The sequence below is a fragment of the Chiloscyllium plagiosum genome, unplaced genomic scaffold (genome assembly GCF_037043375.1).
Source record: "Chiloscyllium plagiosum isolate Xiang-an unplaced genomic scaffold, Cpla_swu_hap1 HiC_scaffold_32, whole genome shotgun sequence".
In the NCBI taxonomy this organism is placed as follows: Eukaryota; Metazoa; Chordata; class Chondrichthyes; order Orectolobiformes; family Hemiscylliidae; genus Chiloscyllium; species Chiloscyllium plagiosum.
The window spans coordinates 8,399,013-8,420,466 of record NW_028270170.1 but is presented as its reverse complement, the minus strand read 5'-3'; the positions used below and the strand labels follow the sequence as shown (position 1 = coordinate 8,420,466).

The 21,454-nt window shown below is 41.2% G+C and overlaps 1 protein-coding gene across 2 annotated transcripts in view; it reads right to left on the bottom strand.

The window, feature by feature from the left end:
• Positions 1-2,107: 2,107 nt before the first annotated feature.
• Positions 2,108-21,454, bottom strand: part of LOC122539774 (uncharacterized) — an 82,403-nt gene continuing 63,056 nt past the window's right edge. For both annotated transcript variants that reach the window (XM_043674823.2, XM_043674822.2), the window contains one exon: positions 2,108-5,888. In XM_043674823.2, coding sequence (XP_043530758.1) covers positions 5,706-5,888 — 183 coding nt within the window. In that variant the 3' untranslated portion in view covers positions 2,108-5,705. The remainder of the gene's footprint in view (positions 5,889-21,454) is intronic.

Here is a 21,454-nt window from a genome sequence, read left to right as displayed (position 1 = left end):
CCTCTGGCAGCTCATTCCATACATGTATCACCCTCTGTGTGAAAATGTTGCCCCTTAGGTCTCTTTTATATCTTTCCCCTCTCACTCTAAACCTATGCCCTCTAGTTCTGGACTCCCCGACCCCAGAGAAAAGACTTTGTCTATTTATCCTATGCATGCCCCTCATAATTTTGTAAACCTCTATAAGGTCACCCCTCAGCTTCCGACGCTCCAGGGAAAACAGCCCCAGCCTGTTCAGCCTCTCACTGTAGCTCAAATCCTCCAACCCTGGCAACATCCTTGTAAATCTTTTCTGAACCCTTTCAAGTTTCACAACATCTTTCTGATAGGAAGGAGACCAGAATTGCACACAATATTCCAACAATGGCCTAACCAATGTCCTGTAAAGCCGCAATATGACCTCCCAACCCCTGTACTCAATACTCTGACCAATAAAGGAAAGCATACCAAACACCTTCTTCACTATCCTATCTACCTGCGGCTCCACTTTCAAGGAGTTGTGAATCTGCACTCCAAGGTCTCTTTGTTCAGCAACACTCCCTAGGACCTTACCATTAAGTGTATAAGTCCTGCTAAGATTTGCTTTCCCAAAATGCAGCACCTCGCATTTATCTGAATTAAACTCTATCTGCCACTTCTCAGCCCATTGGCCCATCTGGTCAAGATCCTGTTATTATCAGAGGTAACCCTCTTCGCTGTCCACTACACCTCCAATTTTGGTGTCATCTGCAAACTTACTAACTGTACCTCTTATGCTCGCATCCAAATCATTTATGTAAATGACAAAAAGTAGATGGCCCAGCACCGATCCTTGTGGCACTCCACTGGTCAATGGCCTCCAGTCTGAAAAACAACCCTCCACCACCACCCCTCTGTCTTCTACCTTTGAGCCAGTTCTGTATCCAAATGGCTAGTTCTCCCTGTATTCCATGAGATCTAACCTTGCTAATCAGTCTCCCATGGAACCTTGTCGAACGCCTTACTGAAGTCCATATAGATCACATCTACTGCTCTGCCCTCATCAATCTTCTTTGTTACTTCTTCAAAAAACTCAATCAAGTTTGTGAGACATGCACAAAGCCATGTTGACTATCCCGAATCAGTCCCTGCCTTTCCAAATACATGTACATCCTGTCCCTCAGGATTCCCTCCAACAACTTGCCCACCACCGAGGTGACTGTGTTCAGCAATGGAGTATATTACCTTCATTAGCTCTGTAATGTCAGTCAATGTATTGCAATTTCTAACTCCAGATCATTTGTAAAGATATTGAAAACATCCAAACATAGATCCTAGTGGGACCCCACAGCTAGCATTTCCCCTGATTAATGACGATCTCTGCTTCACCACTACCACTGCCTCCTCTGGGCACTATTGGTGAATTGACTGTTAAATTCTAAAAAGTTCTCCACTGATAAGGGTGGCTCAGTGGTTAGCATTGCTGCCTCACAGCGCCAGGGACCTGTGTTTGATTCTACCTTCGGAATATTGCACATTCTCCTCGTGCCTGCGTGGGTTTCTTCCAGGTGCTCCGGTTTCCTCCCACAGTCCAGAGATGTACAGGTTAGGTGGATTGGCCATGAGAAATGCTGGATTGTGGGGATGGGATGGGTATAGGTGGGATGCTCTTTGGAGGGTTGCTGTGGACTCAATGGGCTGAATGGCCTGTTTCTACACTATAGGGATTCTATGATCTGCTTGACTCTAAGAGCAATCTTTCCAAAGTAAAAGGCCTCACTGAAATTCAACTGTACTCCAACCCACTGTTTTATCCACAAGAAGCTCCTTTGTCATATCCTTAAAAAAACCCCAGTTAATTAGATTGATAAGATCTCTCCTTCAAGAGACCATATTGACTTTCTTGATGTTCTAGGTGCTTCATTATCATCTTAAGAAGAGTCACATCCAACTTGAAACATTAACTCTGTTTCTCTCTCCACATATGCTGTTAGATTTGTTGAGTGGTTCCAGTACTTTCTTTTGCTCCATTATCTCGGCTTTCACTAGGGGTTCAATAAACTTGATCTTATTGGCATTCAACCTTGAGGAGCAGTATTATTTCTAAACAATCAAGCACCAAAAAATTATTTTCATCAACCAACATGGATTGTATTATACTTTTAATTATTTCCAAGTAAACACATTCTTAACATCAACAAAATCATCTTGTGATTTGTGGACATTGGTTTAAGCTGGACAGATTCAGTTCACATCAGACAAATGCTTATCATGTCACAAAACCTCTTACAGAAAAATAAGGTAAATTGTATGAAACTAAGACAGAGTACACTGCTATATTGAGAGTGTCTGGCTGATGAGCTTGCACGAAATGTCAGTGGCAGTAAAAGTCAGTAGCCCGTGACTGAGGAAGTTCACCTATTGTGCATACAGACAGAGAAAAAGGTCCCAAGTATTCACCTCCAGTTGTAGCAACCATTGATTGCAAGAGTGACTACCCTAATGAGGCCTAAATTCTAATGTATAGAGGGGAGATTGAACCACACTTCTTGTTCATGACCACTAACAGGTGACACACATTGCTGAAACTGTAGATCACATTTCCTGCAGCTAAGTATCACTCATCAAGAAGACAAAGTACAAGAAAAAAAACTTGCATTTGTATAGTGCCTTATGCTCTTTACAACAACGTATTTTGGAGTGTAGTCACTGTTGAAATGCAGGAGGCATGGCAGCTAATGTTCACACACCATGCTTCCAAATGAGCAATGTGTTAATAATCAGAGAAAAAATTCTATTGGTGCTTGTTGAGGCATTACATATTGATCAGAACATTTCTTGCTTTTCTTCAAAGTAGTCCCAAGGGATTCTTTACACCTACTTGAAAAAGTTGGAGGGGCCTTGGTTTAACATCTTGTTTGAAAGATGGTCCCTCTGACTGTATTGCACACTCTAAGTGATACACTGGGCATATCAGTTTTCTGGTGTGGGGCTTGAATTCATAACCTTTTGACTCAGAAGTAAGTGTGCTTACCTAGTGAGTGGAGACTGACATTTTACGACATAACATGCAAAGGCAGGTTTGTTTTCAAATCTTGTTTTAAAGTCAGCTGTTTTCAAGAAAAAATGATAAGAGAAAGGCCATTCAGGTCATTAACTCATCAATCCTGAAAGGACCCATATTCAATCCTTTCATAGCACCCATTTGCTTCCTAAACGGTTTCATGTCTTTTGGTTTCATTGCCCAATGATAAGTTTAATTGGTAAGCTGGATTTCACAACAGCATTAATAAATGTAATCAGCTCCACTTGGCCAGGGAATATCATTTCATGAATCAGCTCCTCAGAGTGCAACATCTTGGAAAAATGTGGGCTTCATCGTGACTCATGATTCAATTTATCATGACGCAGTAAAAAGCATTTGTACAATTTAAAACAATTTGAGCGATATTTTATAATGTAGTAAATCATCTCCACACTAAAAGTAACACAATACCAACAAATATTTGTACCACAGTTCAAAGACAATTCATTGACCATTTAGCAAGAGTTGTTAATGCGAGTAAAGTGCTTTTGAAGTGTCTCTCAATGTTTTGCTACATTATTACAGCAAAGCCATTTCAAAAATACTTGATTGCCAGTGAAGTGTTTTTAGATTTACTAATATTTGTAAAGTCACTACATAAATGCAAGTTATGTCTTTCCTCATATCCATTGTTTAAGGGAAAATAAGTAGAAAATCAGTGCACTCAAAGTTCCCTTCAATTTTTTGTGTTTACTAACCATATGTCATTAATCAGAAGTAAGGTTAGCAAATGTGATGCATCCTGCAGGCAGGAACGTAAAGTGAACACCTTAAACACTGCACGAAAAATCACATGAAAAGTTAATTAATGCCCTTACTGTTCTTTATGATGCACTGGAATACTATATTAACAATTTAGTAAATATTCTATTTGAAAAGATTAGTGTTTTAGGTAGGATTTGAAAATGGGTTGGGTACAGGCAGAGATCTCTAAAATATTAAAACTGTTTCTTGCAAGGATTAAGCTGTCAACGGTGGTAGCTTGGCCACCCACCATCTGCATACATTACTGAATAGGTGGAACGGTGTACTTCTTGCTGAGGGAAATCCCTTGGGAAATAAATAATGATTTGTTTCATTACTCGCATTTTTTAAATCGTGGTCTTAAATAAGGCATTGTATCATCTTGCTGGAAGATAATCCTAACCACAATTTGCTAGTTTGAGGGTATGTAATGCAATTATGGAAAGAAAGACCATCTCTAAACGGATTGTAAAACTGCATTTAAAAACATCGTGCCCGATTCTGAGCTGATCTGGCAGGTCAGGTTAAAACTGGAGCTCAAAATGTTGTAAATTTCACATTATGGTCTGGTGGTTGCAGCTGTACAAGACATTGGTGAGGCCACTTTTAAAAAACTGTGTACAATTATGGTTGCCCTGCTAGAAGAAGGATTGTGTTAAGCTTGAAAGGGTGTGGAAAAGATTTACAAGGATGTTGCCAGGGTTAGAAGGCTTGAGCTATAGGGAGAGGCTGAATAGGCTGGGGCTATTTTCCTTCAAGTGTCAGAGGCTGAGGGGTAACCTCATAGATGTTTATGAAATCATGAGGGGCATGCTTAGGGTAAATAGCCAAAGTCTTTTTCCAATAGTAGGGGAGTCCAAATCCTTGAAGGCATAGGTTTACGGAGAGAGGGAAAAAAATTAAAAGAGACCTGAGGGGAACGTTTTCACATAAGGATGATGTGTTTATGGAGTGAGCTGCCAGAGAAGTGGTAGAGGTGGTTACAAATATAATATTTAAAAGTTATTTGGACAGGTATATGAATAGGAAATATTTAGATGGATATGGTCCAAATACAGGCAAATGAATTAGTTCAGTTTAGAACACCTCATAGGCACGGATGGTTGGGCTGAATGGTCTGCTTCCATGCTGTATGACTCCAAGGTTATGTGATTGGTAAATCAGGTTGGCCTTTTTCCCCCCAACTTACTTGTTTATACAAAGCAGTTACTTGGAAAGTGGGTGGGTCAGTTGAAATGAATATACTGGGGGAAGAGGGAATACAATTTCCCTCCAGAAAATTAATCGTTTTGACCCTTTCCAGTGTGTGATCTCTGAAGATTTGCAAGATTGGAAGGTTTTCTTCATCTCCTGCAGTCACAACTATGAGGCGATCACTGGAGGAGATCCCACAGATATGGTTACGAGGAAAGTTGTAAACTATTGAAAGTGAAGATACAGCACAGGGTTCTGTCAAAGACCCAGTATCCAGTGTTTCACATGAACTGCAAACATTGCTGAATGAATTTTAATGTGCTCCATTATGCGTTTGTGAACTAGATTACTGCACTTTCAACGCAAGATAGAACAAATACCTGCAGGAGACAGTGTTCTGTCCTTTTTAAAATATGCTTAGAAGCATATTACCAAGATAGAAAGAAGATTTGAAGCATAATAGCAAAATTCTTATGGAGTGATTGACTTTGTTATTTTCTTTACTGAAAATTTTTCATCTTTTTTATTTGGACATTTCTCCCTGATCACCCCGAATAATTGCTAATTTTAACTTGGATTTCCACAAATTAACATCAGTCAGAAATTCCTGACCTTAACTGCTTCCCAAGACAAGATGAATTACAGCAAATGAATATATCTTTTTGTTGCAGTTTAGGTAAGTTGCTTGCATGACCCCATTGTGATGCAGGGCGATCAGGCATCTCTAAAGGGGGCTTGTCAGGACATCAGCCTGTTGAATCCAACTCTCTTTGTGAGTGCCATCGCAGTATGGAGGACTCTTGGAGTGTTTGCAGCCACACAACCATACCTTCTTCGCCTCTTGCAGTTTGAATGTCAGTGGAGTGGGAGCTGAGGGGATAGACCTGTGGCTCCCATCGCAGAAAGGCTAAAGACAAGAGAGAAAAGCTATTTGGTTAAAAAAAAGATGTAAAGTTACAATATTCTCTGGCAGTAATATACATGGCTGATAAGGCAGATGGGTTACTGAAGCTTGTTCCCCTGCACTTACCAGGTCAATTTTCAAGAATGCCAAATAATGAACAATCACAACAATTTGTAGTACAGGTGAAAAGGAGTAGGCTGGGGAGAGGGATGTAATATTGTTACGTTTGACTGAAACTTGGAAATTTTTGTGTTTATCCTATTGAGTATAAGAAGAAAAGCTTTTGGTGATATACCTTTCTTTTCTTTGGTTTACATTGGCTTGAAGTGTGTTTTACATCTGAACCCAACACAAGAAATAGAAGGTGGAATGACATGCAAATTTGTGCACCATCCCATGTTATGTTAGCAGATATAATAACATTGCGTTTTCTGCATTGGTCCTGTCATCCCGAGATTGGAGCTCAATGATTTTATTCACTCAGGGAATTGTAGGCTTTGCTATGGGCCAGCATTTATTGCTCATCATCCATTGCCTGAGAAGGTGGTGGTGAGCTGCCTTTTTAAGTGGCAATAGTACATTTAATGTCAGTAGACCCACAATGTCATTAGGGAGGGAGTTCCACGATTCGATGCAGCAACACTGAATGAGAAAACCACGGTGGCACAGTGGTTAGCACTGCTGCTTCACAGCGCCAGAGACCCGGGTTCAATTCCCGCCTCAGGCGACTGACTGTGTGGAGTTTGCACGTTCTCCCCGTGTCTGCGTGGGTTTCCTCCGGGTGCTCCGGTTTCCTCCCACCATCCAAAGATGTGCAGGGTCAGGTGAATTGGCCATGCTAAATTGCCCGTAGTGTTAGGTAAGGGGTAAATGTAGGGGTATGGGTGGGTTTCGCTTCGGTGGGTCGGTGTGGACTTGTTGGGCCGAAGGGCCTGTTTCCACACTGTAATCTAATCTAATCTAATCAAGTTCCAAGTCAGGACAGTGCATGACTTGGAAAGGTGTTTACAGGTGTTCCCATTTACCTGCAGACCATGTCCTTCTTGATGGTAGTAGTTGTGGGTTTGGAAGGTGCTGTCTTAGAAGACTTGGTGAATTTCTGCAATGCATCTTAGAATGTACAATACTGCTACTGAGGCAGAGGATGTTTGTAGATGCAGTGCTAATTAAGCAGGCTGCTTTGTCCTGGATGGAGTCCCAAACTCTACTGTTGTAGCAGGGGATTGTGATTAAATGAATCTGGAATCAAATAAAAAGGCTGCATTTGAAGCCAACACCACTTGCTTGTAGGAGCACAGTGCACTTATGCACAATGTCAATGTGTTTCTTTTGTCTTTTAACCTTTCTAGTTGGATAGTTAACCCTTTGATTGGCTTTGGTCCAACGTCCCTCTCTTTGGTTGTGCAGAGGTAAAACACTTGGCCATTTACTGGGTCACAAAGTTAGTCTTTTTTTTTCTAAAAGCTGTTCCTTGGCTCATGGATATTCTATCCTTGTCTTTTTCTCAGAGGGGCAATAAACTACGCTGGGCTCCGATCAGACTGGTTTGGTACAGAGATGAAAAGGATTTTGAGAGGCTTTTTATTTAGACATAAACAGATCAGACTTCAGGCCAAATTGGTCATGTTTTAGCAGTGATCTGTATAATGAAAAGGGAGTGGTCAGCTCTCTAGCTGAGCTGAGCAGTTTAGTTCAGTCCAGAACTGTTTGGGAGTTCAACAGTGAGCTGTGTGGAAACTCTCTCTTCTGCCCTTCTAACTTCAACCTGTAAGCATCTGACCCTTTTTTGTACTGTGATTTAAAAGGGCATTGCTTATTGGAACTGTTGTGTATGTTCGGAACATAGTTTGGATGGACTGAGTTCTGTAGGGGACAGTGAGGTCTGCAGATGCTGGAGATCAGTGTTGAGAGTGTGCTGCTGGAAAAGCACAGCAGGTCAGGTAGCATCTGAGGAGCAGGAAAATCAATGTTTCGGGCCAGAGCCCTTCATCATTAGTCCTATTCCTGATGAAGGGCTCCGGCCCGCAACGTCGATTTTCCTGCTCCTTGGATGTTACCTGACCTGCTGTGCTTTTCCGGCAACATACTCTCAACTGAGTTCTGTCAGGGATCTTCATTCTGTTCTCGTGTTTCATTGTGTAATTTTATGAATAAATTTTTTGTCTGTTTTAAACCTGGCAGTCAACCTTGCTAACTTTAATCTGGGTAATTTTCACTGCACATTTACTGAAACAAATTGCAAAGTCATGGTCTGGGCTGCCTGCTTAAGAATGTTTTAAGAGGTCTGGCCTAGTCCATAACAACTGATAGGCATTTGGACAGGATTACTCCCTTAGCTGTGAGAGCGACATGTGAAACGTACATCAAGGGCTAATTTTCATTAACTGTGCAAGGTGACGAACAGTGCAAGTGTGCATGAGCAGATTTAGCATGGCAGCTACTGTTAAACACAGTACTCTATCACCTGCATTTGGACAAATACCTCTTAATAAAAATGACAGCAATAATAATGGTGACCATGAAGCTACTGGATTATTGTGAAAACACGACTGGTTCACTAATGCCCTTTGGGGAGGGAATCTGTTCCATAGCCTACTCTGCTACTGAATAATCACAGCTGATCTTCTGCTCAATTCCACATTCCTGTACTACCCTTTATCTCTCGAGTCCCCTTAGTGTCTAAAAACATAGCTGGCCTCAGTCTTGAATACATTCAACAAATGTTAATTGTATATTAATTGTTTCATTTTATGTAGGTGGCAGGTACTAACTGGGGATTCATCTGAACCCTTTTGAAAATGGACCGAGACTATGTTGGTTGTTGTGGGGATTGCAGGTGTATGCTTCTAATGGATCCCCAGAAAGCTATCTGGATCTCTGGATTAACACTCCATTATCACCTTCCATCCTGCATAAGAGTTTGAGTGGGCTGTGTCACAACAGTATAAACAGATCTTCATGTGCAGCAAAAAACAGAATTATTTTTCTGACAGTCTAATTTCAATTTCCTGAGCATGTTTTTAAAGCTACTCTCACTAAAAAGTGGTATGTGCACTTGAGTGGATTTAAGTGGCGTAAGTGTATAAATCACATTAAACATTAATCCTTTGCAAGTTCCTAAACCTCCAGGTGGTGAATTCTGTGTTGAAAGGGGCCAAAATCAGGCAAACAATGGAACCAAACTTCTGTGCAAACTTTGTGGGACATGGTAGAAATTTGCTGGAGATGTCACAGGGTATTGTAAGAGGACATCTCTTGCTCTATCCATTACCTAATCATCACCTAAGGATGGCCTTCAAATGTTTCACAGGAGTATCTAAATGTAGCTTGTTTTGATTTTTGGATTAAAAAAAGTATCCACAACCGACAACTTACTCACTTTTATAGAGAAGTGTGTTTTAGTTATTAATATCTGAACTACTGGACAATTTACATTTGTTGGTAATCATTTTCATCAGTAATCATTCTAGTTCATATTTTTTAACAATGAAAATTTGAGCAGATTGACCTCCTTATAAATCTAATGAACATGAAATAATGGAGTAATGATTGCGCAAAATATTCCAATACACATTTTTGAATTTGGCTGATTGGATTAAACCTGGTTACTTTTCCCACAGAAGAAAAATTGTGTTTCTCTTGCAAAGATCTATGACTCTATAACAGTTTTATCTGTTACCATGATAACCTTTAAAACTCCCTCATTTGTTTAGTTGGTGAGAGGTTACTGAAGACAAGGAAAGGCTACTCTTCAGTTCATGTTCTGATGGATTTGTCCACGTTAGAATTAGAATCCCTACAGTGTGGAAACGAGATCTTCGGCCCAACAAATCCACACCGACCCTCAGAAGAGTAACCCACCCTGCATTTACCCCAGACTAATGCACCTAACCTACACATCCCTGAACAATGTGGGCAATTTAGCATGGCCAATTCACCTAACCTGCACATCTTTGGACTGTGGGAGGAAGCCAGAGCATTCGGATGAAACCCACGCAGACACGGGGAGCGTGTGCAAACTCGACGCAGAAATTGCTTGAGGCTGGAATCGAACCTGGGTCCCTGCTAACCACTGAGCCACTGTGCTGCCCATTGTGGTACTGTCACTATCAACTGATCTCATTCTCAGTTCAAGAAGGGTAAACTGGTTGTCACTGGTGGCTACTGTCCAGCAACTGTTTCTGAAAGGAAGTATGCAAGAAAAGAGAAATGGAGAAAAAGAGAAAGCAACCAAGCACATACATGGGCCTGGGCTGAGATTATACTATAACTCTATGATAAAGCTTCCCACACATTGCCAGCCTCCCCAAGTTAACAAAAAATAAGTTTTTGGGTGCAGGGTTAGGCACTCTTTAGTGTGTGGAACTATTGTGCAGAAGGACTCAAGGATTCCGGGTAAAGGGAAATAAACAGGTGAAAAAAAAAAGAAGGGGGAGGGAAAAAAAGACAAGCGTACGAGTTTGCAAGATACTCAGTATGTCATTTGTTGTAGATTAAAGGTAAAACCTGTCTGAACATGGTTTCTGTTTTACTTTAAAGATACTAGTCTGAGGACATTAATCAAGTTGCAACCGATAGTTCTCCCATCAGTATTAAATTTTCATCAGAAATTGACAGATTGACTGAAGCAGATGAGGGGGAGGGGCAGTAGCCCTTTTCCAACTCAGGAATATTTCCCAACTTTGCTGTCAAAACCTGTCTTACTGCAAGACTATCAGTCTTGCTAAAAAAAAAAGAAAGCTGAATCATTGCTTTTCTTCTCTACATATTGCAATCATTCTTATGCAAGGATGTGTTGAAGCTCAAATGGATAATGCAAAATGGCCCTTAAGGCTACAGCATGTTATTTTTTATGTCTGCAAAAAATTCTCTACTTGTCCAGGTTGGGGAGGTCAATGTTATAAATTTAAAGTTGATCCCATCTGCTTAACATTCCTACTCAAAAGTGGAACTGTCAAAAAATAGATTAAAAAGTGTGAAAAGAAAAATGACTTTGACTGCATCTGGTTGCTCAAGAGCTTCTACATGTGGCTGTTAGCTTCAAAGTTCAATAACACGGGTTAGTCGATAATGAAGACACATTTGTGGCAAATTGCTCGAGTTTTACTTGATTTTGTTTGGGATGGTGAATCACAGCTTTTGCCCAGAGTGAGGCATTGTCTAGTTTACTCTTCTCAAACGTCACTGTCCAAATCGCTTACCACATCAGTCAAGTGAAACCGTCATTTATATATCACTGAAAGGAGGGGTGGGTGCGGGGGAGATGTCCTCTGAGGAATGGTTAAGTAGACACTCAAGCATGTGACGCTTCATTGGTGCTTGAAGGCAGAAGGTGGGATGAAGTGAGGAATGGGTGTGGTATTTCCTGTTGCTGGGAGTTCTGGAAGTTGGGAGGGTCGTGGCTTTGTGGTGGGGGTTCTTCATACAGGAAGCTGTAGAAACCTCTGGAGGTATGGATAGGTGTTGGTAGATTTTCAGGGACAGGGGGTTGGACAGAATGGGATTTTAATCAGTGGTTCAGAAAAATGGAGCTGGAATAGGAGTTTAGATGAAGACCAGTTTGAATTGAATGGTAGAATAGTCTCGATAGACTGCATGGTTTACACTGCTCCAATTTCTTATGTTTTGTGTTCATCAGGTCTCTGAATTGTCCTCAAGTGTTTCATATGCAATGAGTGACCATTACATTACAGAATGCCTGTTACATTTTGAGCATGATAAGAACCCAGAATATTGTCTAAATTCACAATCAATCAATTAATCAGTTTTTCAGGGGATTACTTGAGATAGGAATGGTGCCAGGACACTGGAAGAATTCTCAACTACTCTCCACTCAGTGATAATGCACGTAAAAACAGCTAGGAACCAGGACAACAAGCGGATGGGAACAAACAAAAACATAAATTGCTGGAGAAACTCAGCCAGTCTGGCAGCATCTGTGGAGAAAAAAAAGAGTTAATGCTTCGAGTTCAGTGACCTTTCTTCATATGGGATCTTTGATTAAGAGCTCATCAAAAACATGAGTTTAGAGTGTGGTTACAAGCTCTGATGTGGGGCTGGAATTTGTTAACCTTCAGGAGTTATTAACAACAACATGCTGTTATATTGCCCTTCAAAGTCTTAAAATGTCCCACAGGGCGTATTATAAACAAAACTTGACCCTGAGCCAAATAAATGGAAACTGGGGTTCACAGCCTCAAAGAGTTAGACTTTAAGGAGTGGCATAAAGTAAAATGGAGTTCTGAAGAGGTTCAGAGAGGGTCTTTGCTTTCTTTATTCATGTGATGTGGGTGTGGTTGGTTAGGAAATCACTTAATGTCTTCCCCTAATTCCCTTGAGAAGCTGGTGGTGAGATACATTTTTGAAATGGGTTGAGTGTTTAAAGGTCTAAGTAGCTGAAAACATAGTGCAGCAATTAAAATAAGGTAGCCAAAAGAGGCCAGAATTGAAGAAGTTCAGATACGATGGAGGATGGCAAGAATGGAGAGGGTTAGAAACAAAAAGGCAAGGCTAAGATTTGAATAGCCACCCTGGTGTGCATCTCTGGGGAAAGGCAGATTTACACACCAAGGCAAGTTTGATACTGCCCATGAAGCTAAAACAAGTCAAATTGTTTTAGAATGGGAGAAAATGTAAAATGTAACATGTAGTTTATTGATGAAAAAAATGAGGTATAAGGAACTGTGGTGAGGATTATCCTGCTTGACATTAATGAGATAAATACAGAGGAACCTTGATTATCCAAATGTCAATTATCCGAATTTCGGATTATACAAAGAAAATCTCAAGGTCCCGCAAAAAACGTTACATCAAAGAGGTAAGTGTATTTGGTTTACCCGTACTGAAGAACAGGTGAAAGTGCTGGCAAAAACAAAGAAGCACAAGCACCTCAAGCATCAGTGACTGGATATTTTCATAGGTAAGGGTTAGTTGCACAGCCCTTTGCAAAAGTAAGTGTTTTACAGAGTATTCCTGTCACTTTGTCGGGCCGTTCGTGAAAAAAAAGGCCGAGAAAGTAAATGCATGTGCGAGGCAGTGCTTCTGTCTTTCTATCATGACACCGAGTTCCTGGAAACTGACAAATGTTCTTGCGATCGTAGAAGCTGTTCGAGACCTTGTTTAATGCTGGGATTACATACTCAGTATTCATGCGATGGTAAGTCCTTCTCAGTTTAACCTGTAATTTGCAAAGATTAGTTTGTTTAAATAGCAAACTCATTAAAATTATAGATTTAAACAAATTCTCTGGTAGAGCACAGCGTTAGATCAGTATGGCTTCCCTTGTTTAGGTAAAATCAATTGTCCAAATAATCAATTATCTGAACAAAATAGTGCCCGCTCATCTCGTTTGGATCATTGAGGTTCCTCTGTATACTGTAATTGAGAAATTAATGGAGTAGAATAAAAAGGTTTAAGGCAATGTTAAATGCTTGATTTCTTATGGAAAACATTCATAAAATTTGAGACTTTATCGAGGCATAAAAACAAAAATTGATTATAAATCTTTTCAAGTTATTGCTCATGGAATATAGGGGTCGCTGGCTAAGCAAACATTTACTATCCAGAGGGCAGTTAAAGAGTCAACCACATGGCTGTGAATCTAGAGTCCCATGTAGGCCTTACTGGGTAAGGATGGCAGATTTCCTGCCCTCAAAAGGACATTAGTGAACCAGATGGCTTTTGTGACAATTGCCAGAGGTTACACTGGCCACCACTGGCTAGCTTTTTATTCCAGATTCTTATTGAATTCAAATGTGCCATGGCAGGATTGAAACCCATGGCCCCAGTAGACGAGCCTGAAATTTCTGATTTAGTAGTACTACTGATATACCACAGGCCTCTCCCCGCCTCCACAAACTTCATTATAAAGGAAGATATTGGAGTCATAAGCAAAACTGCAAAGTACATTTAGTCATAGTCACAATGAAAAATATTGAGCTAGATTTTAAAACCATCCTGGGACAGGGTGGGAGGTGGAGCATGTGAACCGATAAAACAGTGAAGGAAAACGAGAGTGGAATACCTGTCATTGCCCTATACATGCATTTCTGGGGAAGATGGCAATTGATCCCTACCTCAAAGGATGCTTAAGTGGCTAATTAAGGGTCTCCACCCACTGCCACTGGTTTTTTACCATGTTTTTGGTTTTAGAATTTGAAGTGATTAAAAACTTTACAACAATCTGGGTTTATTCAATACATTGCATCAGTTGTAAGATACTTTGATTTTTTACCAAAATCCCTATGTCCTATGATCCTGCCCCTGCCCCACTAGCTACCTGACAAAGCAACAGCACTCCAAAGGTTAGTGCTTTCAAATAAATCTGTTGGACTATAACCTGGTGTTGTGTGATTTTTAACTTTGTCCACCCCAGTCCAACACCAGTACCTCCACATCATGACTGATATAACACGGTAGTTCTGTTCCAATGTGATCCCGCGTTATAAGAAAATCACATAACAGCAGTACCGTTTAAACCAACGACACTGGAATCGCGTTATAGCCAATACAGGTAAGGAAAGTTCACGTTCTGCAAATAACGGTCTAAATTCTTCACTCTCATAATAGCCAATTAAAGACTGTGAAGGAAGAGGGGGGAGCTTTGATTAGAGTAGATAGTTTTACTGGAGTGACATCAGGCAAATGTAGACAACCTCCTTAAGTGCTGAAATTTTTCACAATGTATGCCAATAGCCATCTTTTAATATCCGCACATTACTAACTGTGCAGATTAAAATGGTCCCTTAATGCTTTTCTTTCTCCTTAGTCACACAGCATTGAAAGTGGCCCTTTGGCCCACCATGTCTATGCTGACCAACAAACACCAATCTGTGCTAATCCCATTTACTTGCACTTGGTCCACAGCCTTCTATGACCTGGCATTTTAAGTGTTCATCCAGATGTTTCTTAAATGTTGTGTGAGCACCTGTATCCACCATCCTCCCAGGCAGCACGTTCCATATTTCTACCCCCCTCTGGGTGAAAAAAATGTTGTTCTCTCAGATCTCCATTTAACCACTTGTTCCTCACCTTAAACTTATGCCCTCTGGTTTTAGTTATGTCTTCCATGGGGAACAGATTATCACAATCCACTCTATGCCTCATAATTTTATAAAGTCAATTCGATCCCCCCCCTCAGCCTCCTCTATTCCAAGGATAAACAATCCCAGCCTATCCAGTCTTTCCTAGTCACTGAGACTTTTCATCTCAGGCAACGTCCTGGGGTGAATCTACTTTGCACCCTCTCAAGTGAAATCACATCCTTCTGATAGTGTGGCAACCAGAACTGCACATAGCCGCCTAACCAATGTTGTATAAAATTGTAACAAGACCCCCTTGCTCTTATATTCGATGCCCAGCCTAATGAAGGTAAACATCCCAGCTTTCTTCACCACCCTGTCTAGTACCTTCAGGGATCTATGGACTTGTACACCAGAGTTCCTTTATTCCTCAGTATTCTCTAGGGACTTACCATTCATGGTGCGTATCCTTCCTTATTGGACCTCCCAAAAGCATCATTTCATACTTATCAGGATTAAATCCTACCTGCCATTACTCTGCCAAATTTTGCAGCTGATCAATATCAGACTGTAGTCTGAGACTACCCTCCTCACTTTCAACAATAACCTCAATTTTCGTGTCATTTGCAGACTTACTAATTAGATTACCTAATTACCTTCTACATTCATATCCACGTTGTTAATGTACACAAGAAAGCAGCACTGATCTGTGTAGTACACCGCTGGTCTCAGGTTTCTAATAACAAAATCAACGCCCACCATTACCTTTTATCTCTTATTTGTCAGCCACTTTTGGATCCAATTTGCCAACTTTCCTTGAATCCCACAGGCTCTTACCCTGTGGACCAGCCTTCCATGTCGTGTCTTGTCAAAGGTCTTACTGAAGTCTATGTAAAGCACATCAACTACACTACCCTCAATGTATTTAGTCACCTTTTCAAAAAAATTAATTACTCAGACAGGATGCCCCTCTTACAAATATGTGCTCACTATCCTGCTTTTCCAAGTATTGATTAATCCTGTCCATCAGAAAGTTTTCCAATAATTTTCTGACCACTGATGTCAGACTAACTGGTCTGTAATTACCTGGCCTATCTCTGCTGCCTGTCTTGAGTAAAGGAACCCCATTAGCTATCTCCAGTCGTTTGGCATTTTATCGGTCACCAATGAAGTATTAAATATCTCCACCAGGGCCGCAATATCCTCCCTTGCCTTCCATAGCAGCCTAGGATTCATCTCATCAGGCTTTGGGGATAAATGCATCTGTACAGCCATTAAAACATCTCATTATTCTTAAACGTGATCTAAGTCCTCAACATCCCCACTGAAATCACTGGCTAAATGTCCTTATCTCTGTGAATACAAATGAGAAGTATTCATGTCCACTGGCTCCGCATACAGGTTGCCCCTTTGATCTCTAATAGTGTAGTGATTGTAACGAGGTCAGCCTGATGAATGCCAAATGAGTTCCCTCATTGGACCAGAGTAGCAGCCCCAATCAGGGACCCCTGGCTGACATAAAAAAAGTAGAGTCTCACTCTGGTGCCTGACTTGCTATGAATCAGTACCAGAGTCAGGACTGTTCATGTGTAACAGGTGATGGGATACTGGTTTCTGTTCAGCTATTTCAAAAAGGGCACACTCTTTCCCTTATAATCCTCTTACTCTTCATGTACTTACAAGAAGCCTGGGGTTTTTGCTGACTTCATCTGCCAAACATATTTCACAGCTTCTCTTTGTCCTCCACATTTCCTCTTTAAGCAACCTCCTACATTTTGAAGGCCTCCCATTTTTAATGTGTTGTACCTGACATGTACTTAGAAAATGAAACTCTTGATATCTCTTCCTGCAGCTGATAGAGAACAGGTTAATAAGGTTCCAGTTTAGCAGGATATTAAAACCTAAAATCCCTCCAAGTTACAGGGTGGGATAGTTCATTAGAATCCCTACATTGTGGAAACAGGCCCTTTGGCCCAACAAGTTCCACACCAACCCTCTGAAGAGTAACCCACCCAGACATGCATTTACCCCAGACTGATGCACCTAACCTACATATCCCTGAACACGGGCAACTTAGCATGGCCAATTCACCTAACCTGCACATCTTTGGATTGTGGGAGGAAACCAGAGCACCTGGAGGAAACCCATGCAGACCCGGGGAGAATGTGCAAACTCCATACAGAAATCGCTTGAGGCTGGAATCGAACCTGGGTCTCTGGTGCTGTGAGGCAACAGTGCTAACCACTGAGCCACCGTGCCACCCCCAAACACTTTCATTGGTTTCTTGAACCACGGTTCCAGTCCAGAACTGAATAGATGAGAATGTCACTGTCAGTGAGGCTCCCATGCAGAATGTGTTTCTTAAAGGGTCCACATTGCCATTAAAGAAGTAATTTCATTCAAGCCATACATGCATGTTGTAGGAAACATCATAGATGTACAGGAGGTGAGTGAAAGTCTTGCATTTCTCTAGTGCCATTCACAACCTCAGGATGTCCCAATGCACTTTAGAGCCAATTAAGTAGTTTGGAAGAGTAGTCAATGTTGCAAAGTGTGAAACAGCATAGGCATGGTCCTACAAACAGCAAGACGTAACCTATTTTAATAAGGACGTCAGACATAGGAGCAGGTATAGGCCCTTCATCCAATCTGCTCTGCCATTCAATGACAGAATGAATAATCAGATAATTCTCAACTCCATTTTCCTGTCTTTTCTCCATAACCCTGATTCCATGACCAATTAAAAATCTGTCTGTCTCAGCCTTGAATATACTAAATGAGTCAGCTTCAACAGCCTCCATTGTAAAGAATTCACCAGATTCACTGCCCTCAGAAGAAATTCCTCTTCAACTCCATCTTAAATGGGTATCCTCTTATTCTTGGATTACGTCCTCTGGTCCTAGACTCTCCTACATGGAGAAACAACTTTCCTGCATCTACCTTGTCAAGTCCTATATGAATCTTGTATATTTCAATAAAGTTACCTCTTATTCTTCTCTCTTCCAATGAATACCGGCCCAACCTACTCCACTTCTCCTCATATGATAGTCCTGCCATACCTGGAATCAGCCTAGGTGAATGATTATGTTGATTGACGTATAAACTTTGGCCAAGACATTGCTCGCCTTCAAAACAGTATTATGAGATCTTTTCCATCCATCTGGAGGGTCTGCCTTAATGCCTTCTCCCGAAGTAGGGTTACATCCGAAACGATGATTTCTCCACCTCCTGATGCTGCCTAGCTTGCTGTGTTCTTCCAGCCTCCTGCTTGACCATCTTGGATTGCAGCATCTGCAGTTTTTATTGTCTTTAATGACTTCTCTGAAAGTGCAAAACTCCCTCAATGATGCATTGGAGCTTCAGCTCAGGCTTTGGTGGTCAACCCACTGGTGCAGGGCCTGAAATCAAAGTCCTGTGACTCATAATGAGACCACAGTGCTACTGACTAAGTCAGGTTGAGAAATGCTTTTTTCTGAGGTTAAGACCTTTACATCTTTACTGGAAGCATGGTTAGAATGTGACAACTGTCATCACCTAATGTAGTTGAGAAGAACAGCAGAGATGTGTTTCCGGAGGAGCTAGATATGTACATGAGAAACGATTAAAAGAATGAAAAAATGTTGCGGTGAGATGAAGTGAACGTAGAAGGAGGCTCATGTAGAAAATAAACAGAAATGTTTGGCTGAATGATCTGATTTTTTGGGGGTTGGAAATACAATATTGTCCAACTACAATATATCAATGAATACTCAACCAAATGCCCAAAATGGAAAGTGCTCGATTCCCAATAACTAACACTCCACCATTGATGAGCAGAAAATTAGATCTGAAAGTGCTTCAAAGCATTGTTGGTAATTGTGGTAAGTGCATATTTCTCGCATCATTTAGTATTTCTCCCCTAACTGGTCCTTTAGAAGTATGGCCCCTAAACCACTATTATAACATAATTGTGGTCAAGCAAGTGACCTTGGCTCAGAAAGACATTTGCAAATAACCCACAGCCAAAAAAGGTGGAAGGGATAATGACTTTGCTTGCATGCCTCAAGGAACAGAAGAGGTGAATCCAGTAGCACTCGAGTGTGCGTGGATTGGAACTACACAGCTATCCACATGTGCAATAGGTTAAACTCTCAAGGTGCACTTAAAAGTTACTTTTAATTTACTCATTGAATGTGGGTGTCACTTGCTAGCCAGCATTTATTGCCCGTCTCTTGAGAAGGTGGTGGTGAGCTGTCTTCTTGAACCGCTGCAGTTCATATGCTGTGGGTAGACTCACAATTGCTTTAGGGAGGGAATTCCAGGATTTTGACCCAGCGGCAGTGAAGGAATGGCAATATGTTTCTAAGTCAGGATAGTGAGTGGCTTGAAGTGGAATCGGGGGTGTTCCCATGTATCTGCTGGCCTTGTCCTTCAAAGTTGATGTGGTCCTGGATTTGGATGGTGCTGCCCAAGGATCTTTAATGGTTTTCTGACATGCATTTTGTAGATAGTAAACACTGCTGCTACTAAATATTGGTGGTGGAAGGAGTGGATGTGGTGCTAATCAAGTGGGCTGGATGGTGTCGGGCTTCTTGAGTATTGTTGGAACTGCACCTGTCCAGGCAAATGAGGAACATTCCATCACACTTGTAGATTATGGACAGGCCTTGGGGAGTCAGGAGGTGAGCTACCCATCGTAATAGTGTTCATCTCTGACAGCCACTGTATTTATGTAGCAAGTCTAGTTGAGTTTCTGGTCAATGATAACCCCCAGGATGTTGATAGTGGGGGATTCAGTGATGGTAACACCATTGAATGTCAAAGGTGGTGGTTCGATTGGCTTTATTGCCTGGCATTTGTGTAGCACGAATGTTACTTGTCTCTTGTCAGCTCAAGCCTAGATATTGTCCAGATCTTGTTGCATTTGAACATGGACTGCTTCAGTGTCTGAGGAGTCACAAATGGTGCTGAACATTGTGTTGTATATGGTTAGTGAGTCATTACAGTAAATGACAAACAGAGTCAAAAGCAAAAAGTGTTTCTAGTGGTAATCCCCTGAATTTATCAATAGTTCGGGTTTTAAAAACCTTGTTTTACAAGAATTTAACATTGTGTTAAGATATATTTAACATCATTGTGCAAAATCATCTGGTAGCACAAATTTTGTGTTTTGCCTAACAAACGGTGTCTTTTTTGAGTCTTTTCATCTTGCAATCATCAGGACAATTCACAAGAATACCAAAGTAAAGGGAAACAATAGTTATACTGTATGAAAGGAGATTGCAGATTGGTTGGCAAATGGACTCTGACTGGTAGAGGCCACCAAGCCAAACAGACACTCTGTCGAACACACAACCGAGTAATGTTGTATGTAAATTTTGGTGCTGGTGTGTTGCTTTGCATATGTAGATTGCTCATCCCAAAGGTTGGCAGATCATATTAAACAGAATATCCCTTTGGTTGTTCTCAATACACAAGGATACTGACTTTATCTAACAAGCCCGTCTTTACAAAACTTCAAACATACTGTCCGATGTTAGAGGTGATTCTGTGACAGAACATAGAGCATAGAACATTACAGTGCCATACATGCCTTTCGGCCCTTTATGTTGCACTGACCTGTGAAACCAATCTGAAGCCCCATCTAACCTACACTATTCCATTGTCATTTGTATGTTTATCCAATGACCATTTAAATTCCCTTAAAGTTGACAAGTCTCCTACTGTTGCAGGCAGGGTGTTCTCCGCCCTTACTACTCTGAGTAAGGAAACTACCTCTGACATCTATCCTATATCTATCACCCCTCAATTTAAAGCTATGTTCCCTTGTGCATGCCATCACCATCCGAAGAAAAAGGCTCTCACTGTCCACCCTATTTAATCCTCTGATCATTTTGTATGTCTCTATTATGTCACCTGACAACCTTTTTCTCATAATGAAAACAGCCTCAAGTTCCTCAGCCTTTCCTCATACGACCTTCCCTCCACACCAGGCAATATCCTGGTAACTCTTCTCTGAACCCTTTCCAATGCTTCCACAGGCAGGAATAAAAGAATGACTAGGGTAGGAATAGGTCCAGTCAAGGATAGTAGTGGGAAGTTGCGTGTGGAGGCTGAAGAGATTGGGGAGACACCGAATGAATACTTTTCGTCAGTATTCAATCAGGAACAGGACATTGTTGTCAATGTGAGTACTGAGTCACAATTAAGTACAATGGATGGCTTTGAGGTATGTAGAGAAGAGGTGTTGGAAATTCTGGAAAGGGTGAAAATAGATAAGTCCCCTGGGCCTGATGGCATTTATCCTAGGATTCTCTGAGAAGCAAGGGAGGAAATTGCAGAGCCTTTGACCTTGATTTTTATGTCCTCGTTGTCTACAGGAGTAGTGCCAGAAGATTGGAGGCTAGCAAATGTGGTTCCCTTGTTCAAGAAGGGGAGTAGGGATAACCCTAGTAACTATAGGCCGGTGAGTCTCACTTCTGTTGTGGGCAAAATCTTAGAGAGAATTGTAAGGGATAGGATTTGTGAACATCTGGATAGGAATAATGTGATCAAGGATAGTCAGCATGG